Source organism: Ursus americanus, chromosome 17 (genome assembly GCF_024610735.1).
Source record: "Ursus americanus isolate L20-20 chromosome 17, mUrsAme1.1.p, whole genome shotgun sequence".
Taxonomy (NCBI): Eukaryota; Metazoa; Chordata; class Mammalia; order Carnivora; family Ursidae; genus Ursus; species Ursus americanus.
Window position 1 is genome coordinate 13,451,876 of NC_142143.1, and position 18,891 is coordinate 13,470,766.

The 18,891-nt window shown below is 50.2% G+C and overlaps 1 protein-coding gene across 2 annotated transcripts in view; it reads left to right on the forward strand.

The window, feature by feature from the left end:
- The window catches only part of LARGE1 (LARGE xylosyl- and glucuronyltransferase 1), a 513,664-nt gene that overhangs the window by 132,115 nt on the left and 362,658 nt on the right, over positions 1 to 18,891 (forward strand). For both annotated transcript variants that reach the window (XM_045779979.2, XM_045779980.2), the window contains exon 2: positions 2,829 to 3,016. In XM_045779979.2, coding sequence (XP_045635935.1) covers positions 2,911 to 3,016 — 106 coding nt within the window. In that variant the 5' untranslated portion in view covers positions 2,829 to 2,910. The remainder of the gene's footprint in view (positions 1 to 2,828; positions 3,017 to 18,891) is intronic.

An 18,891-nucleotide genomic window follows, 5' to 3' on the forward strand; every position in this document is an offset into this window, starting at 1 on the left:
CAGAACGCTAGGATCACGCCCTGAGCCCAAGGCAGACGCTTAACGACTGCACCACCCAGGCGCCCCCAGAGGTGTCATTTAAAAGTCAAATCCATGAAGGAATATTTTTTACCTGCTGGGTTTAATTTCAGATGCCAGTGTTACCATAAAATGCAAACCACCCTGGACTCTGTTTTAAAACTTTGGACAAATTGTGCCAGTTGAAATTAACTTTTGCAGATGGAGCGAGGCAAAGAGGAAAATAAGTGTCTTAAAGAGTTTTTAAAAAATGCTTTTAAATATTAATGCCATTGGAGTTCAGCTCCATATATATTCCTACTTTCCCCTGAAGTCCAAATGCACTGATAACTTTCCAGTTTTCATTCTACTGTACTTTTTTTTTTTTAATGAGCACAAACAGTGGTGATATATTTAACTCTGGGAAGAAAATAATCATAAGATTCAATATGAAGGATTTAGGTTAGATCAGAAGGAGAATGACCCCTGGCAAAGGTTGCTAGAATCAGTTCCTTAGGGAGAGGAGAGCCTGAGGTGTCGCTGCCATAGGTGTGTATAACCTTTGGCCAGTTGATCTTTTGAGGCCTCAGTTTCTCATCCATTAAATGGGGATGAAAACTAGTTCCTACCTCATAGGCTATTACTGCTACTTGTCTTTGCTACTATTATTATAAGTGAACTGCAAAAAAAAAAAAAAAAAAAAAAACCAGAAAAAAACCAAAAATCCCAAACAACCCACAAAGGGCCATTTGAACGTCGCGGTATTTCCTAAAGGAGATTTGAGTAGGGTGCTGTGGGTGGAGATCACACATTTGGCCGTGTCAGCCAGTACGTACTTGTTGGGATCTGTTTTCTGGAAAAGCCCGAGTACGGCTGCTCTCGTTCGGCTCTCAGGAAGAGGTGGGGCTCACCCTGCCTCGTGCTCCATCCCCCTTTCCTCGGCACCTACTCAAGGGCTCTCCCATTTAATACTCTCTGACAGAGAGGGCGTTGCTTCAGATGCCCAAAATGAAGCTTACCCAGCGGCAGGGAGCTTGCCAGTGTCCCAGCTAGCCGCACGTGGAACTGGATTTGAATCCAGATCGAACTGCGTAGCTTCCTGTCCCCCCTTCTTCCTGCGGGATTCGCCAGTGTCAGGGCGGTCCTCATTCTCCATGACTCACAGAGATTGTGTGGAGGGTCTGCTGCCCATGCTTCCGAACGAAGAACTTCCCACGGGGGACTTTTCTCCAATCAACATTCTTTGTTTAAAGCTATTTTGCTTGTTTGGTTTTCCTCCTGGCCCACACCCTCCAGCCCTGTGGTCATTCCTGTTTCAAAGGAGGGTTATTTAGAAGATCATGTCAGAGTGGGTGCAGAAGCAGGCCTGGCTTTGACAGTCGAGATTGGCTCCATTAGGTGTTTATTGCCACAACTTGCTGAACACAGACTCCTGACGCTTGGGAGGGCCGCCTTTGGTTAGAATCTGATCCCGTTTATTCGTTCAGCAGACAGTTACCAGCCAGCCTGCCGGTGACAGACAGTATGCCCAGTCTTAGGGAATGCGAGGTGAGTGGACAGGGTGTCCGTCTTCCGGAAACCCCAAGGCTGGTGGGGAAGGCAGACAGTTCAACTGGACCATAGTCCCATGGGGCTTAAGGGTTATGGCAGAGGGAAGGACATATTATGGGAACACCCAAACCAGTAGTTTCACAGACATCTGTCTTTTGGGGATGGGAAGCCTTGTATGGCCTCCTGCAGGGGTAGGTTCTGCTCCTTGTAGGAGGCTCCTAACATGGGGACCCCTCACTCTCCCTGCAGCCAGTGTGACCTCACAGTGAGGAGATAGGTGAGGATGAGATTGCCTGGTGTGTTGGTTTTTAAATTCCTTTTTAAGGCACATGACCTGCTGGTCAGGTCCCCAGGTGAAGGATCCTGGGCCTCTACTCCGTGTGCATTGACCTTCTCCCTCTTCTTTGAACACGTCTCAGCAAGTCTTCTGCATGGCCTGAGGACTGGCTCTCTGCAGGCTGGCCGCAGGTTATCTGTGTTCCTCTCCGTCTTTTGCACATTTTAATCATTTCCATGCTTTTCTGGACATCCTCTTCCGTATTAAAGGTAGAAGCTGTTGAGACAGTCCCTGGTGAATGTTTTGAGGTTATCAGCTGTGATGGGGATGTAGTTCCCTGCAGAAGACGTTGTGGCCGGTTCACTCGCCTCTCCTCTGAGTGTGCCGTCGCGCAGCCCCCAGCGCCTTCCGCAACTATCCCCGTCTCGAATTCAGGAACTGTTCTGCCATCTTGACTGCCCACAGATTGGTCAGCAACTTCGTTATCTTTCCACAGAGGTCCGTGCACGGCTCAGTCATCACATTTTTGGAGTTCCCGTGGATGTTTTATGTTGGTTTCTCTTGTTAGACTGTGTTCCTTAAAGCTAACCCGCATTCCTGTTGTGTAGAAAACATGACACCTGTTAGTGCTGGGTACATACAAGTGCTAACTAAATGCATTTTTAGTAAGTGTGTTAGTTCAGGCTTCAAACTAATCTGTACTGTAAAATACTTTTGTGTGTGTGTGTGTGTGTGTGTGTGTGTGTGTGTGTGTGCAAGAGAGAGGGAGGGAGGGAGGGAGAGATGTCATAGTTTTCATAAAACAGCCCGTATTTGCTTTTTAAAGAGCTGTCCCTGTTTTGATGGACTGTAAGACTGCAGCGTTGTCTCTCGGACTAGAAGGTCAGCAGGAAGTCGTGGAGGAGCTGGATACTCTCAGAATCTACAGGATATCTCTCCTCTGCAATTCGCATCCTTTTACAGTGCTGGGAACTCAGCGCTTCCTCTTTGCTCTTCCTTTCAGAAAGTATTATGAGGGAGGCCGAGGACCCCATGCTCCGGGCAGAGAAGCGGCGCTGGGATTAGGGGTTGCCACTTCTGAGAGGATGCTGGGAATCTGCAGAGGGAGACGGAAATTCCTGGCTGCCTCACTGACTGTTCTCTGCATCCCAGCCGTCACCTGGCTTTACCTGTTTGCTGGGAGCTTCGAAGGTAAGAAGGCGGCTTCCGCACAGGGAGGGGGAGGAGGAAGAAAAAGGACACGGGCTGTCCCAGCGTCCTCGAAGCCCCTCCAGGTCATCTGATCCCAACTTGTCACTGGGTGGAACAGGAGGATATTGGCAGGGGTGCGGGCACGGGCCGAGACTTGGTTTACACGGGTAGTGGGAGGAAGTCCATAGCAAGGAGGACAAAAGGCAAACAAAAGCAATGCAGATATGAGGTCTACCTGCATACAGGGGTGACGCATATGTCAAATGCCAACTTTGCACGTCGATCACCATGTCAATCAGGGGCGAGAGGTTTGGGCCCCACAGGGGTTACTTCACTGTTCATTGGCCAGATGCTTCATTCATTCTTCGGTCTGTTCATTGATTCACACACTGAATATTTGGTTGTCACCGTTGCCACTGCTGTCTGAGCATCTCTGCTGAACCAGGCGCCGGGAAGGCGGCGAGAGCGGATCTGGACGTTCCCGGGGCCGTGGAGGAGGCAGGCGGGTTAGCACGGGACCGTGGCGCAGTGCCACGCCTGTTACAGCGAGGCAAGCCCGGGGCGCCGTGCGAGACGGTTGTTGGAGCTGTCAGGCCGGCTGGTGTGAAAGATAATCAGTCACACTGACTGGCCAAAGAGAGGCATGTAACAGAAGAGCTGCCTTCCCCAAACAAATAAAAACGAACGCCAATCCCTGTCACTTTGCAGAAAGTAGTAGAGAAGACAGGACTCGTCATTCTTCCTGCCAGCAATTTCACGGGCAGCGCCATGTTCCGCGTATCGGAGATGGTTTTCTTTTTTTTTTTTTTTTTTAAAGATTTTATTTATTTATTCAACAGAGACAGAGACAGCCAGCGAGAGAGGGAACACAAGCAGGGGGAGTGGGAGAGGAAGAAGCAGGCTCATAGCAGAAGAGCCTGACGTGGGGCTCGATCCCATAACGCCGGGATCACGCCCTGAGCCGAAGGCAGACGCCCAACCGCTGTGCCACCCAGGCGCCCCCGGAGATGGTTTTCTGAGCTTCAGGGAGGGAAGGAATGGCAGTGTCGAGGAGCACACTCTCTTTTTATTTATCCCCATGATTGAGGTTCAGAAAAAATCTCAAGGGAGAATCTGTCTCAAGGAAGTCACTACTGTGTTTTCATTTTCTTCAAAGATTTTATTGACTTATTTTGAGAGAGAGAGTGAGTGAGGGGAGGGGCAAAGGGGGAGGGAGACAGAGAAGCAGGCTCCACGCTGAGCGTGGAGCCCGACGTGGGGCTCAGCCCCACAACCCTGAGACCATGACCTGAACCAAAATCAAGAGTCGGATGCTCAACCCCCCACCCCCCCTTTTTTTTCAAAGATTTTCATTTTTAGAGAGAGTGTTACTACTGTGTTTCTAAACATTTCCTTTATGCATAATTTTGTTGACAGCTCAAGGCGACCTTTTAAGTAGGAGTTCCACTTCACTTTCTGAGGTTTGCTCAGCTGAACATGAGTGAGGTGGCACCATGTGCCTGCAAAGTGGGAAAGTGCCCAGTGCCACACTCCATCACGTCCCTGTCCCCACACATCCCTGGGGTAGAGGAGCTTCGAGCAGCTAAATGGGGTAAATTATGCCATGGCAGTGGATGATTAAGTTTTGGCAAAGAGCGGAGCACCTGGGTGGCTCAGTCGTTAAGCGTCTTCCTTCGGCTCAGGTCGTGATCCCAGGGTCCTGGGATTGAGCCCCGCATCAGGCTCCCTGCTCGGCGGGAAGCCTGCTTCTCCCTCTCCCATTCCCCCTGCTTATGTTCCCTCTCTCGCTGTCTTTCTCTCTGTCAAATAAATAAATAAAATCTTTAAAAAAAAATCACTAAAAAAAAAAAAGTTTTGGCAAAGAGATTCAGAGGGAGGAAGGTGAGTTGCTATTGATCCTAGAAGAGACCAAAGGAAGCATGGTGCCGGGGACAATGGAAGAGCCTTGTCAAAAAAGGTTGAGCATGCCCAGTGCCAGTCCAGGGCTGCTACAGGAGAACATTGACTCTGCCAGTACAACCGGATGAGTAGTGATACTAATAATGTCATAATAATAACAACAATAACGAGGATGATTGTGTTGCAGGCATTTCTGTGGGCCAGGTGTGGTTGCCAGAACTTTGCATGTGTTGACTCTTTCTCAGTGGTAATCCCATGTAGCAGGAACAGAAGAGGACGGTGAGGCAGAAGTCCTTCAGTGATTGTTGAAGGCCCCAGAGCCAGTCAGGGTGGATCTGGGTTATTGGACTCAAGATCTGGGGTTTCTAACTACAATACCATGTTGTAGTTTGGGACTTCGGCGAGGTAGCAGGCTTTGGCGAGGGGTTTGTTGGGGTGTCACATGACCTTTCTGGGTGGCTGTGAGCAGAATTTGTCTTGTACTCATTGATGGATATCCAACCCCAAATGATTTTGGCAACAAGGGAATTTGGGGGCTAACAAAACCAGTAGGTTCAAAAGTAGGCTTCAGGAAGGGTTGGATCCAGGGGCTCAAATGATATATTTGTAGCTCAGTTTCCTTCCTTCCCTTTGCTCTACTTTTCTCTGCCTTGGTTTCTTTCAGGGCAGTTTTATCTACACAGAGGAAGCTTTAGCTTACAACTTACCCTCACCAGGGCTTGTAGAAAGAGTTCTTTCTCCCCCTAATTCTGCAGTATTGCTTTTGATTGGATTGCCCCTGGTCACTTGTGGTCCAGAGACTAATCACTACAGCTGGGGGAGGCTGTGAGGCCAGCCTTGTGCCCTGTGCCTATTTTTGGTCATAGGGTAGAGAGGAGTTCCCTAAAACATGTGAAGTCAGAATGGGGGAGGGGTGGCCCCCAAAGGTAAGTGGTGGAGTTTCCCAAAAAGGAGACTGGGAGTTGATCTGCAGTATGGAGAATTCATAATCAGCTGTGCTTAGTGATAGGTTGATATCAGCTGGAAATCTGGGCCAGCCCTGGCGGATGGAGTGACCACGACCCTTGACTTTGAATGATCGTATTAGATTGGCAGATAGATGACAGGAAATGGGAGGATTGAAGAAATAATACTCCGAGGTGACCTGCACAGACTGGGTGTCGGTGCCCTATTTATCAACACGATGCTTAATCATAAGTCCTCCCCTTGAGACCAAATCACAAACGGCATTAAACAGGAGCTGGATGATGTGAGTACATTTACAAGTACTCTCACTGGAACGACAAAGGCGATAGATGTCTTTTATGGGGTATCCGTTAGTCCATAGCTGGGCCACAGCATTTGATCTGGATGCCCCCCTTTCAGAGCAGGCAAGACAAGTCAGCACAGTGAGGAGAATCTAGGTGAATGACAGTGCCCATTCAAACCTCGCTACGTACAAAACAGTGGAAGGGACTGGAGCTGCTGACCTTGGAGAAGCAGAAGCTGCACGTGTACACGATCGGCTTCCGCAAGCAGTCCGGGGGCTGTCACCTGAAAGAGAGATGGCCCCCAGATCTATGGAGGGACGTGGCAGGGAGCCGGCTGTCAAGCTCATCATGGTAAACGATCGCTCTGTCCAGGGCTGGAGTGAGCTGCCCTGAGAGGGAGTGAACACCTAACGCGAGAGGTGTATAAACAGAAGTGCAGTGCAGTGTGGCGGGAGGGGGGAGCTCGGCGTCAGGGCCGAGTGGACAGGATGACCTGCCTGACCTGTCCGGACCCAGCGATCCGGAGACTCTAGAAAAGGCAGTCTTTACTGGCAGACAAAGGGTACGTCCCTGCCGGTTGCCAGCAGACATCCGTGCATTTCCAAAAGAGCCCGTGGAGACATTCTTTTCTCTGTAGTTAAACATAACAACTTTGCAATCCATTTATCGACACCCTTGAGTTTTCTGTTTCAGGACAGGTGGAGCCATAAATAAGGGACAGAGTTGCTGCCTGCGTTCATGGAAATGCTCTTTATACTTTATGTGAGTTTGTTTTTCAAGCCTGTTTGAATTCAGTGGGTCTCCCGGAGATACAGATGCCCTCAGCGTAAAGTTTTGGAGTTAGATCACACGCAGCAGCAAGATCTGTTGAGAGCGCACTAGGTGGGTGGGTGGGGGGATCTCAGGCTCCCAAATGAGCTGAGCCAGAGTAGCTGGGTGACTGGGGGTACAATCATTGCTCTCTCTAGGCCTTCGTCTCCTGCCGCATGAAATGACGTAAAACTGAAGGTCGCCTGTGGGGGCTCTTGGGGCACTAACATTCTAGAACTTTTCTGTTCTGAGCATCTGATGTGAAGGAATTGGAAATGACCAGCATCTTCCCCAGTTAATGGGAAATACGTCCAGAAGAGGGAATGGGCTGGCTGTGATTTATTCCTGAGTGTGGATCCAGGATCGACGCATCAGAGTTGTGGGGAAGCAGGCATTGTCTTAATATAAGAAGGAACTCCTGTGGTAAGAGTTAGATTAGAGCCCACTGTCTGGGGAAGTGATGAGATCCCCATGCCCAGAGCTGTTTGTCAGAAGCCACGTGGCTATTGGTTACGGATACTACTCAGGGGGATGTTTTTGCTGGTACTTCAACTTCCAAGTTCCTAAACCCTCCTTCCCTCGTTTCTCCTCCAAACCACCTCTCTTCCTGGAGCATCTCAGTGACCCTTCCCAGCTGCCCGTCCTTCACGCTCAAAGCGGTGAGTCTTGGCTTCGACCCTTGGGTCTCAGCTGAGCACTCCAGCCTCTGACCCTTCACGAGGTTGGCCTGTGCCGCACGAGTCCAAACTCCTTGTACTGCTATTTCTTCACATCTGCTTTACTTTTCTTGTTTTTTTCCTAATCACCTGTCTTCACAAGTGAGTACCAGCGTCAGGAAGGAAGGGCGGGATCCTCTTCTGTCCATCCTTCCATCTCTACAGGAGCCAGGAGAACCGTTTGGTGGATGCGTGAATGAGCGAAGAAGGCCCTCTTCTGACTTGGAGGGCTGACGACTCTCCCTGTTGCCTCCTGGATTCTCTCCAGACTCCTGATCGTGGCTCGAGGTCTTTCACAGGCATTTTCCCTCAGCTTTTAATTTCCATCTTCACTCAGGTGAACGCCTCATTGAGCGCCCTGAGAAAACTTCGGTTTTTCTGCTTCTTAATGTTAGCTCATGGCTCCTTCTGCCCAGTATGCAAGTCTCTTTTTTTTTCCACTACCCTTCCTCCCAGCCAGCCTCTTCAATGCCCATGTTCAGTGTATTTTTCCCTAGTGTCTGATCCCGTGTGGAAGCTTCTGGGACAGCACTCATCAAGAAGGGGTAGTTTGCTTGTTTGGGGTCTTTCTAGCCACGTGGCTTTTGAGTTTTGTGAGACAGGGGACTGTTTTACTCATCTTTACGTTTTCAGAGTCTGGGCGTCCCTCTTAGTGGGTCGTCAGTGTGAATGTTGACTGGAGGGGAGTCTGGATATGGAGGGACTCAGAAGCCACTGGTAGTCAAGGGCTCTTCTGGGGCTCTGAGCACCTGTGATTTTGCGACCACAGAAAATGGCTCCAAGAGCCTCACCTTCCTTGTGGATGTGATGTTAAGTCTGGAACTTGAGGAAATTCTGCTTAAACACACCTCCGTTTGAGTTTAGGTTGTGCCGATTACTTTCTCCCGGAGTCCCCTTTCCTCATGGGTATGTGAGTTTTGTTCGAAGGGTGGGGCTCCTTCTCTCCTGGCCCTCAGGAAGATGGTGTTCAGCTGTTACTGAATCCCCCGCATGTGGAAAAAGCGTGCTTTTCCGCCATTCAGAAGATTGTTCACACGTGCTGCCCCCTGAGAGTTTATAACCAGCTCCGTGGAGAAGCTTGTTCCAGAAGCTTTCTGTGGTCAGGGAAGCAGGCCAGCGAGGGTGTGGGTGTGATTTGAAAGCGGATGTTCTTCCGAGGATGTAAAGTCCTGAACATTTAAAACCCGTGTCATGAACAGGCACGGGATGTTAATTTCTGGACTGGTTTCGGCCCACACCCACGTTTTCGTTCACTGTTCCGGCCATCCTTAGCGCCGCAGATTCCTCCTGACGTGAATGGTCTGAGAGTCGTCTTGATACATTTCAACAGAAAGAAATGGGGTCCTGACATTGGACTGTTTTTGCGGAGTTGCACTGAGAACCAAGGAGTTGTAAGTTAAATGTTTTCTTTGCTTTATCACTGTGGGGAATACGGGGCACATGAACCGTGGAATAGGACAGGTGGGGGGTGGGGGGGAGGGGGGAGTCTTTTATCCAAGCAGAGCTTGTCCAGACGTGAACGATTGATTCCCCAGCCTCCCGTCCGCTTCCCTCGGCCCAGAGACTCTGCCGGGAGGCTGGTGAGTTCAGTGTGCAGGGTGCTAGTGAATGATTTGCTCAAGGTTTCAGTATCCCCTGGGGCTGGGCCCTGTGGCAGCTGTGATGGCAGCCAAGCCGTCCTGCCTTCCTGCCAATGGCCCAAACAGATCCCTTAATGAGGGTATTACGGGGTCCAAGAACACAGGGTGCCGGATGCAAAATGAAATGGAAACTATTGTATGAGTTGTGTTTAATACGTCAGACATGGAGGGCTTTCCTGGCCGATGCCTACTAGCTGTTAGCGAGCTCCAGCGGGAGCCTACAAAGAGGGTGTGAGCGAGCCAGCGGCGAGTGGAGACCAAGCCGCAGGTGCAGGGGGCTGCCCACTTCTCTGCGTCCTACCTCGGGCCCGAAAGCATCTCCTTTAGCTCTCAGACTCTGAGGGTAGTTGAAATGTGTCACAGTTGTATTCAGCTGTGGGGTGGTTGCTAAGGCAACCTTTACTTTTGCACCAGCTTTTGGTCGTATGGCCTCATCGGTGGTCCTGCTGGTGGGAGCAAAGGGCCCGATGATGTGGCGTCTGTCGGCGGTGCCTCCTGGAGGAGCTCATGGCTAGAGCCTTGCCCTGGGGGTGAGGAAGCCTGGTGTCTGCTCATCAGCCACCCTGTGTTCCTTTCCTGTGGCTGCGGTAACCAAGTCTCACACTTTGAGGGCTGAAAGGACCACGGACTTACTGTCTTATGGTTCTGGAGGTCAGAAATCCATGGTCAAGTCTCATTAGGCTGAAGCCAAGTGTTGGCAGGGCTGGTTCCTTCTGGAGGCCCTGGCAGGGATCCGTCTCCTGGTCTTTCTCAAGGGCAGAGGTGGAGCTCCTTCAGAGTCCTCTCGCTGACTCTGAGCTCTGCTGCTGGAAATTGTCACCTCTCCTCCTCTGACTGCCCTGTCATCTGAAAAGGACGCTTGGGGGTCCATTGAGCCCACCTGGATAGTCCAGGATAATCATTCCATCCTACAAGCCGTAATGGCTTGTTCCTTCTGCCACGGAAGGTAACAGACTGATGGGTTGTGGGGATTCGGACAGGGTCCTCTCTGAGGGGTCATTGTTGGCCCCCCCCCCACGTTGCCTGGTCCTATTCTCCGCCTCCCCTCCATCGTGTTATTCTTTAGAGACAAGACAAAGGGGTGTAGTACCATCTCTTCTCTTATATGGTTATCTTACCCTGCTTTCGGAGTTTTGGGTTCTATAATGCATATAAACATCCAGCAGGACTTACTGCTCATGAAAAAGGCATTGAATTCAGATGTGTGTGTTCCAAAAAAATTCTAAACCATTGTATTTTGCCTATAATAGATGTTTCATAATGACCAGTTAAGGTTTTCTGAGAAGGACAGGAACTTCTGCTCTTTGGGGGTGCTCGTCTTAAAGTGATTTTTTAAATTTCAATGGCAATTTAACCAAAGAAGGGGGCATCTCATTCAAAGAGACCTGTATAACCCTTTTGGAATACAATTTGGTATTATCACCTAAACCTGAACATACCCGGGGAACCATTAATTCTGTCCCTAGCCGTATACCAGAGAGAATGTATGTATCTTTGCACAAAAGACATGTACAAGAATGTTCACATCAGCATTGTTTTCCCAAAAGGGAGATACTGAAATGTACATCCACAGTACAGTACACACATAAATAGTGGCACGTTTGTATAGTGAAGTACTACAGAGCAGTGCAAATGAGTATCCTCACGGATAGCACTGAGCAAAAAAAAAAAAAGACACACACGAGTATAGGTACTGGTGGATTCCAATTGTATAGATACAAAACCAGACAAACGTTGATCTAGGGGTAGAGCCTGGGGCCAGGGCCAAAGGAAGACTTTGGGACACTGGTAATTAACTTTTTAACCTGTGATTCTGCAGGTGGGCTCACTTTGTCAAATTTTTCATTTGTAATTCACTTTTCTACACGTGTTATTTTACTTAAAAACAACTATGCAACTCCTGATACTTAAGTGAATTAGAAATTTTTGTGCGGTTTGCGTTCTTTTCAGATAAGAATTTTATTAACCTTTGGGATTTACGAATCTATGTCATTGTTTAACTTTGAAATTCAAATACTTTTTAAGCACGGAACTTTTCTTTGGGGATATATACTTAACACTTCTCTTGAACCACAGTTCCTTTTTTCCCCTCCTCATCCACCTTACCATTTGGATACACATGCCCCCGGTGAGAGTCTGATCACAGCACTGATGCAAGATCTGAATTTGCTCATAAAGCCCTAATTCTGAAAGCGTGTGTTCATCACTTTGCGACTAGATCAGTGTTCCTACCAGAACTCAGGCAATGACAAATTCCAATTAATACGAAAGTGATGTTATTTCTTAGTATGGATACCAAACCACGTTGGATAAAAGTTTCCATCTGCATTCGTCAACTGACCAGCATCGTCCTAAAACCCTTGTGCCTGGAAAAGACAATTTTTATTGCAAGGGACGTGAAAACATGGAAAGGCTATATACCATTTAAACTATAACCACAGTAGAAGGGATAGCAGTTGCTAGCTCTTGGTTAGACAAATTGGCTGCATCTGGCCCGCAATTGTGTTGTGCTTGGCTGGTGCATTGCTTTTACCATTTTTGGCTTGATTATTGACCATTAACACTTGGGAGATTGCACATAAAAATCGTGATTTCTGGCTTTCCTTAACAACATGGAAAGATCTAGCAACCCGGACCCTCCTTTGATCCTAGTGGCTGTCGGCCGGAGCGGAGTCCTAGCGGTTCCTTTGCACAGTGCACGAACGCTCTAGTGTGTCACAGTCCGCCTTCGTGGTTGGTCCCCGTGTTGCTCTGTGGGTGTTTTATGCAGAGCCAGACCGAGAAGAGCGAGCCCCTGGTAGATCCTTATGTCACTCGTTGGCCTTGGCTGGCTCAGTTAGACTTTGCATTTGGACTTCTGGCTTTCTCTGTGCCGTGTGCCGGGCTGGGGATGTGACCTGCATTTCTCTTAGGTCTCCCTCCAGCTTCACGCTTCTCCCAATTGACAGATGAGGAAGCTGAGGCTCAGGGGGTTGGGCTCCTTGGCCGGGGTCAGCCAGCTGGTAACTCGGGGAGCTGGCATTCGAACTTGGGTTCAGGCCCTGCACGCTACTCACTCTCAACGACTTGCAAATACGAAAGCGACTAGCAGAGGAGATCTTAAAGTCCGGATGCTCAGGTTCCAGACCGGGACAAGACAAAACCCCATCTTGGTCGAGAAGGCAGGCCGTATTCTGTGGCTGGCAGGATTATTATAAGCCAGTATAAGGGGAGAATATGATTAGTCTTTTAGTGTAGTTTGCATTTTGCCTCCGCCGCTGACTTCTACAATTAAGAGCAGGAGGGAATTTTAGGATTTCTCTCAGCAGCCTGACAACCGAAGCAGATAAAACCTTTGAAAAACACTTGAGGACTGGGGGTGGGGGGGGTGTGAACGTGTCCCCAAGGGACAAGCAGTGCTATTTAAATCTGATTGACAGTAGACCTGGTACTTCTCACCGCTGCCGGTCGGTTCCTCCCCCCAAGGAAAGGGAAGCGTGATTGTAGCTCCTGTGTGTGTTGGGAAGGCTGAACAAAGTCCCTGTTAGAGTGATGGCTGTTCAGGACATGTCTATTTTCTTCCTCTTCTCCTGTTTTCCTGGAGTGTTGGAACGCCGTCCTGGGGGAGGGGCAAAAGATCCCCCACCTGGTCCAAACAAGGCCCAGGGAGGCTCCTGGAGTCTAGAGAACTGGCCTCTTCTTAAGCTCGCAGCCTCGGCTGCCGGTGCAGTTGGAACCGTCCCTCAGACAGTCTGTATCACCACGTGACTCACTCTTACCTCTTCGTACCCCTTCTAGTAAAGACCAAAGATGAAGGTCACATTCGTTCATTTCTGTATCCATCTGCGTTTCTGTCCAGCCGCCGTTGTCCCTGTAGGTGTTGGAAAGCAGGGGGAGGAGGCGGGGAAGCCGAGATGTGTGCCTGTGGTCGTAGATGTACCTGCAGCTGCTTGCGGACCCAGGGACCGTGTTTGGAGAAAGGAAGCTCTTCCACGTGGATGGCCTGTGGGGAGAGCATTTGAAGAGGACCATCCTCTGGCACCATATTGAATCCCCTCCGTAACAAGATTTGTCTTCCGGGGCTGGAGCTGAGTCAGCACACCACCTCTCATTCCCAAACTCCCCTTAAATGCTGTGTGTCCCCAGCTGAGGAACTTAACCTCTCTGAGCCCAAATTGCCACCTCTAGAATTGAGGTGCTGCTCCCTCTTTAACAGGGCTTTTGTGCAGGTGAAAAGGAGTTCATCGTGCCTAATACAGAGTTGATTCACAGAGTCCTTTTGTGTTCAGCCATGTTTTTACATGCCGACTGTGCTCTCTGAAGCCTAAAAAAAAAATAAAAAATCATGGGCTCACCGGAGTTGAATGTTTAAGATTATGCTGTTAGGGAGCCTGGCATCATCAGGATCCTTCTCTTTGCAGGGTGGGCCCCTTTGATAATGGGTATTTGCCATTTTTGCTCCAGCAGAGGGCACTCCGTGTCCCGTCTCCTGCCTCTCATTGAATTCTCCTGTGGGGTGTTGAAGCTGGAGGTGAGATCCGAGGCAGGAAGCCTCTCCAGGGCACCAGTAGTCAGCAGTGACAATCAGGTAGCATGGTTCTGCCGAACAGAAGCTTTCTCACGTACGTTTAATCCTCCCACAACTCCGTTAGGGCAGGCGGTGGTCTCAGAGATGAGGCCCCTGGGCTTCAGAGCCATTGGTGGGGCCTACAAGAACATTCATTCAGCACACACAGCCAGGCACTGGTCTGGGACACTGGTGGTCGGGCTTTCCATCCGTGAGCCTGTCCTCTTGTCTCCTGGAGCTCCCTTCCTGGTGGAGGGGGAGAAATGATTCACGGGTAGCTTCCTGCTCTGCTGGGTGGGGGTAAATGTGACAAAGAAAAATAAAACAGGGCGAGACAATGGTGAGGGTGACGGGGGAGGGGAAGGTGCTGTTTTAATAGGGCGGTTGGATGGGCCTCTCCGATGGGGGACATGTAAGCAGAGCGCGGCAGAGGGGAGGAACAACATTTCAGGCAGAAGGAACAGCGGGAAGTGGAGGGTGGCTGGCGCCTTGTGGAAGGGCGAGGAGAAATCGGGTGGGCTGGAGAGGGAGTGTGCTGGGCCAACTCAGGAGAGGCAGGCGGGGCCTCCACGTGGGCCGGGGGGGAGTGGGCCTTAGAGCTCTATACCCTGATTCCTTCATTGTCCTCATCTCCTCAGGAAGCTTATTCCTGGGGACCCCCCTTTGGCCACTAACCTCAGAGGAAACTGAGGAAGTGTTTCCTCGTCCAGCCTGGAAGGCGCTCTGGTTCCAGATTTGCCAGGTGATCAGAATCACCTGGGGCCGTTGTTGAACTTGGAGTCTCCTGGCCCACCCTGTCCCAAAGCTCCGGCTTAGATAGGCTAAATGGGGTTCTGCAGCTGAGGTGCCTGTGTTTTCAAGAAGTGCACCGGGGAGCCTTGTCTTCTGGCAAGTTTGGCAAGATTCTAGATACTTCTCTTTTCTGTGTAAGTTCTCTTCTTTGGGTGGCTGATCTCAGCTCCCCTCTTTGGCTCCATGGGCTCCAGGACGTGGATTCGATAATGGTCGATAATGATCGGGTTGGTGATGACAGCATGGGTTGAGTGCCTGCAGATTGTTCTCTGTAGCGTCCCAGCTTATGCTTTGTCCCAGACGGTGAAATCTTCGTCCTCCCACCGGGTTCCCGAGGGAGAGCTTACCTGCAGGCAATTTATCTAGTGTTGGATTCCACCTCCCTTACGTAACTTCCCTCTTTTGCAGAGTTGTTGTGTCGACTAGAATAATGGTGTGCATTGCTCAGAAGAGTGCCTGGCACGTTACGAGTGCCGGATACATTGCTTTTGTCACTAGTATTCACCCTAATTTCTGCACCCTTGCTCTTCTGTCGTCATCTCTGAATCCTCAGTGTTTGGCACGGCACCTGGAGCACAGGAGTTGCTCAACAAGTGTTAAGTGCCTGAAATAGAAATACCAGCTCTTTACTTACCGAGGATATAGGTTCTTGAAATAACTCCTCTGTCCTTCAGAGCAAGTAAGGTATAAGTCCTGACCTTCCCATTTCACAGATGAGGAAACGGAGGCCCAGGAAAGTTCAGGAAGTTGCTCAGGGTTCCAGAGCTAGCGCGTGGTAGAGCTGAGGCTTAGCCTGGGGAAGTCGGTGTTCGCCCAGATCCCGCTAAGATCCCTTCCATTCATCTCTTAAACGGACATGGAGATGTTTCTCTGTTCTGAGTTCCTTTCTTCCTGCTTCGTTCTCCGCGGGGATTGGGAAAAGCTGATCGCTCCCCCTTGTATGCATAACCCTTCACGTGTACCCGGAAAGTATACTAGAGCAAAACTTCGAAAGGTGTGAAGTGTCCAGTTGTGTTAACCTTTCTTTTCAAGCTCTGGGTTTTCTTTGCTGTCCCTTGGGCTTATCTGCCAGTTGCCTCTGCCTTGTGGATGGTTGGATCCATACTTCAGGGACAGATAAGGGTCAGCCTGTTCTGAGCAGTAGAGCTAACTAGCCTGTGCTTTCCCCCACCCGGAAACCATGCCTGTGATTTCTGCTTCCCAGCATGCAGTGCGTGGCTTCCTCGAGGGGATGGGGGCGGGGCGCATGTCGGGCTCCGAAACCGTTCAGATCTGTCCAGAAATGAACGTAGGTGCTCCTCCGTGCCGCTCGTGGGAGCCGGTGCTGAGGTGGCAGCGAGTGAGGCAGGTCCGGGTTAGCAGCATCTCACCCACGGCTTAATTCCATGTTTTGGATAAACGCTCCGAGGTGAGTGGCACGAAGGGGCGGATGAGTAAAGATCTCAGAGTGCGTATTTATGAAATCTTTGTTTCCCCCTCACCACCTCTCTCTTAATAGAGAGTCCTGCCCAGGTGGCTCTCTGAGCCGAAAGGAGTCTGCTTTTTCCCTTTGGTCCACTCCTCTGTCCCAGACAGTCTCTGCACTGCTTTCCAGATGCTTCCGTGACAGGTAGTTATCAGAGACCCTTGAGTTGCATATTTTCTCAGCTGGTTCACTCATTCAGTTCCCAGGTGAAGTCTCTGGGCTCCTTCCGGTGTTGAGACCATTCTTCTGTCCGTCCTTTCTGCGGGACGATGGAAGTTTGTGCTATGAGCATTGGCTCTGTGTGCTGTTCCCAGCACTTGCGTTACTTTTTGCAACATCCCCTCAGGTAAGTCCTATACTTGTCATCCTGCTATAGGTCGAGTGCAGCGTGTTAGAAAACTTAGCCTAGGTTGCAGACCCAGTTCGTCTGGCTCAGAGCCTGTGCTCTTAACTACATACATATACACGGCCTCCTGCTTCCCTCCCTTCCATAATGGTCAGCAGCATGGTGTGGTTCTTCCTCTGTGCAGAGCACTGTGCCAGCCATGGGGGAACAGGGGAATATGATTTTCCAGGGCATGGGGTTGGCATAGAAATTCAGAAGTCCAAACCTGGTGCCAGTGCGATGAGAACACTGCGCTCCACTCAGTGGGCCGTGCATGGGCCACAGGTCAGCAAAGGGCTTCACTGGGGAGTGATCCTGGAGCTAGGTGTTAAAAGGGCAGTAAGTGTGTTCTGGGGATTTGTGAGAGCATTTTTGTCATTTGGGAAGACACAGGACAGTGAAACCACAGGGCAAGAGGGATTTGGGAGGTGTCTCCTGTGCCCTGTACATTGTCATGGCCATCAGAGGAGCGTGCACCTGAGCGTGAGGACAGCAGGCGACTCAGGATGGAAGGGACATCGGGCTGTGCAGACAGAAAGCTCGGGGTTTGAACTCTGTCTGCACACAGCAGCTGTGGAACCACAGGCACGCCTCTCACCTTGTCTGCGCCTCTGTTTCTCCTGCACAAATGGGAACAGCACTACCTTCATCCAGAGTTCCTCAGAGAGCTGAGTGTGAAGATTTATGTAGGCACCTGCTGCATACTGGGCTGTCCTTGAATTGCAGCTATTTGTTTTGTTTTATTTTTGATGAGATCATTTATCAATAAACTTTAGGTCTGTAATTGCAAATCAAATATAGTATTAAAAAATGTCTTTGGCACATAGCCGTTGCCCAGTAAATAGAAGCAAGGGCTTCATGTGCATGCAGTTGGACTGGACTCGTTGCCGGCAGGGTCTAACGGGAGAAAGCACAAAATGAGAACGGAGGGCGGTCAAGTGGATCGCCGAGGGTCACCTGGCTAGTAGGCGGTGGTGCTCACTTTCTTAGCAGCTCTGAGAGTCCAGCTGGGCTAGCATTCTTTCTCTTAGAGAAAATTAAGATCCAGGGAAGCTGAATGTCTGGTCCAGTCATTCAAGTCCTTGGCACCTAGAATGGACTGTCACTAAATAGCCATGTGGCAGGTCAAGGATTCCTCTGTTTCTTAACCTGCAGGACGGAAGTGATGCAGATCTTCCCCGCCCACCTCAAAGAGTTGTTAGGGAGACCAGACAAAATAGTCCCCGAAGAAGAAAACTAAGAAGTATGTAAAGGTTAGCTGGCTCGACAAAGGACAGGTGGAATTTTATTACCAGTTCCTGATTTCCCGGGGTGCCCCTCCTGAGTCCATTCCCATTTTCTAGGGATAAGGAAAATGTCTGGAAACTAGTTTTGGTCCACACAAGGATCTTAGGATAGTAGTCAGAAAGAGGAAATGCCTCCTCCCTCTGAATACAGCTGAGGTCTGCAGGGTTAGAAGGTGGAGGCACTTGGTCGTGGAGCAGAATTTGGATGGTGGCCGTGAGGTGAGCCAGACGTGGCTGGCCGGAGCTTTCTCCAGAATGTGCCTCCAGGATCTGGTGATGGGAAGGGGGGCAGAGTCCGGCAGACGCAATGGCTGGTTTGGGACATCTTGATAGCGGAATGGGGATCTGACCACGAACACCCTCAACCTGGTCACACCTGGGTGTTGGGACCTTGGAACCAGTGACACCCAGCAGTGAGGTGAGGTAGGATGCCAATGTCAGCAGTCTTTGCTAGGAAAAAGAATGTTCTGTGGAAAGAAAGACTGGGATGGCTATTTTCATTTCCAGTGTGAAGTAGACACTGTACTTTCATATTCGTCATGAAGCAAAGTGTGGCTGGAATAAGGCAGAAGGTGCCAGCAGTGGCTTTAGTAGGTGGTGCTGTCGGGATGAGCTAGGATGGCAGGTGCGTGGTTCTTGTATCCTAAGCCTTGGTTGTAAGTCGGATTCTACTCACCAGCTGCATCGCCGGGGAGCAGTCCCGTGCTCTTCCTGAACCTCTGCTCCTCAAGCTATAGGCGATGGTTGGGACAGATGAGCTAATGCAGGACGGGAGCTTTGCACACGTGGTGCCAGTATTTGGGGGTCATTCAGCAGCCGTTAGGTCCCTTTAAGGGAAATGGGATCAGAAAGAGGTAGCATCTGTCAGACACTTATGTGTGCTCGGCACTGTTCTCTGGGACTGACACAGATGCCCCCCCCACCTTCAGTCCTCATAGCTGCCCTGCAAACTTGGTCTCCTCATTATCCCCACGTGCAGGTGAGGAAATTGACGTACAGCGAGGTGAAGTTACTTGCCCAAGGTCACTCTCCTTGGCGGTAAAGGAGGCAGCCCCAGGAGCCCTGCTTTTAGTTACGGTGCTGTGC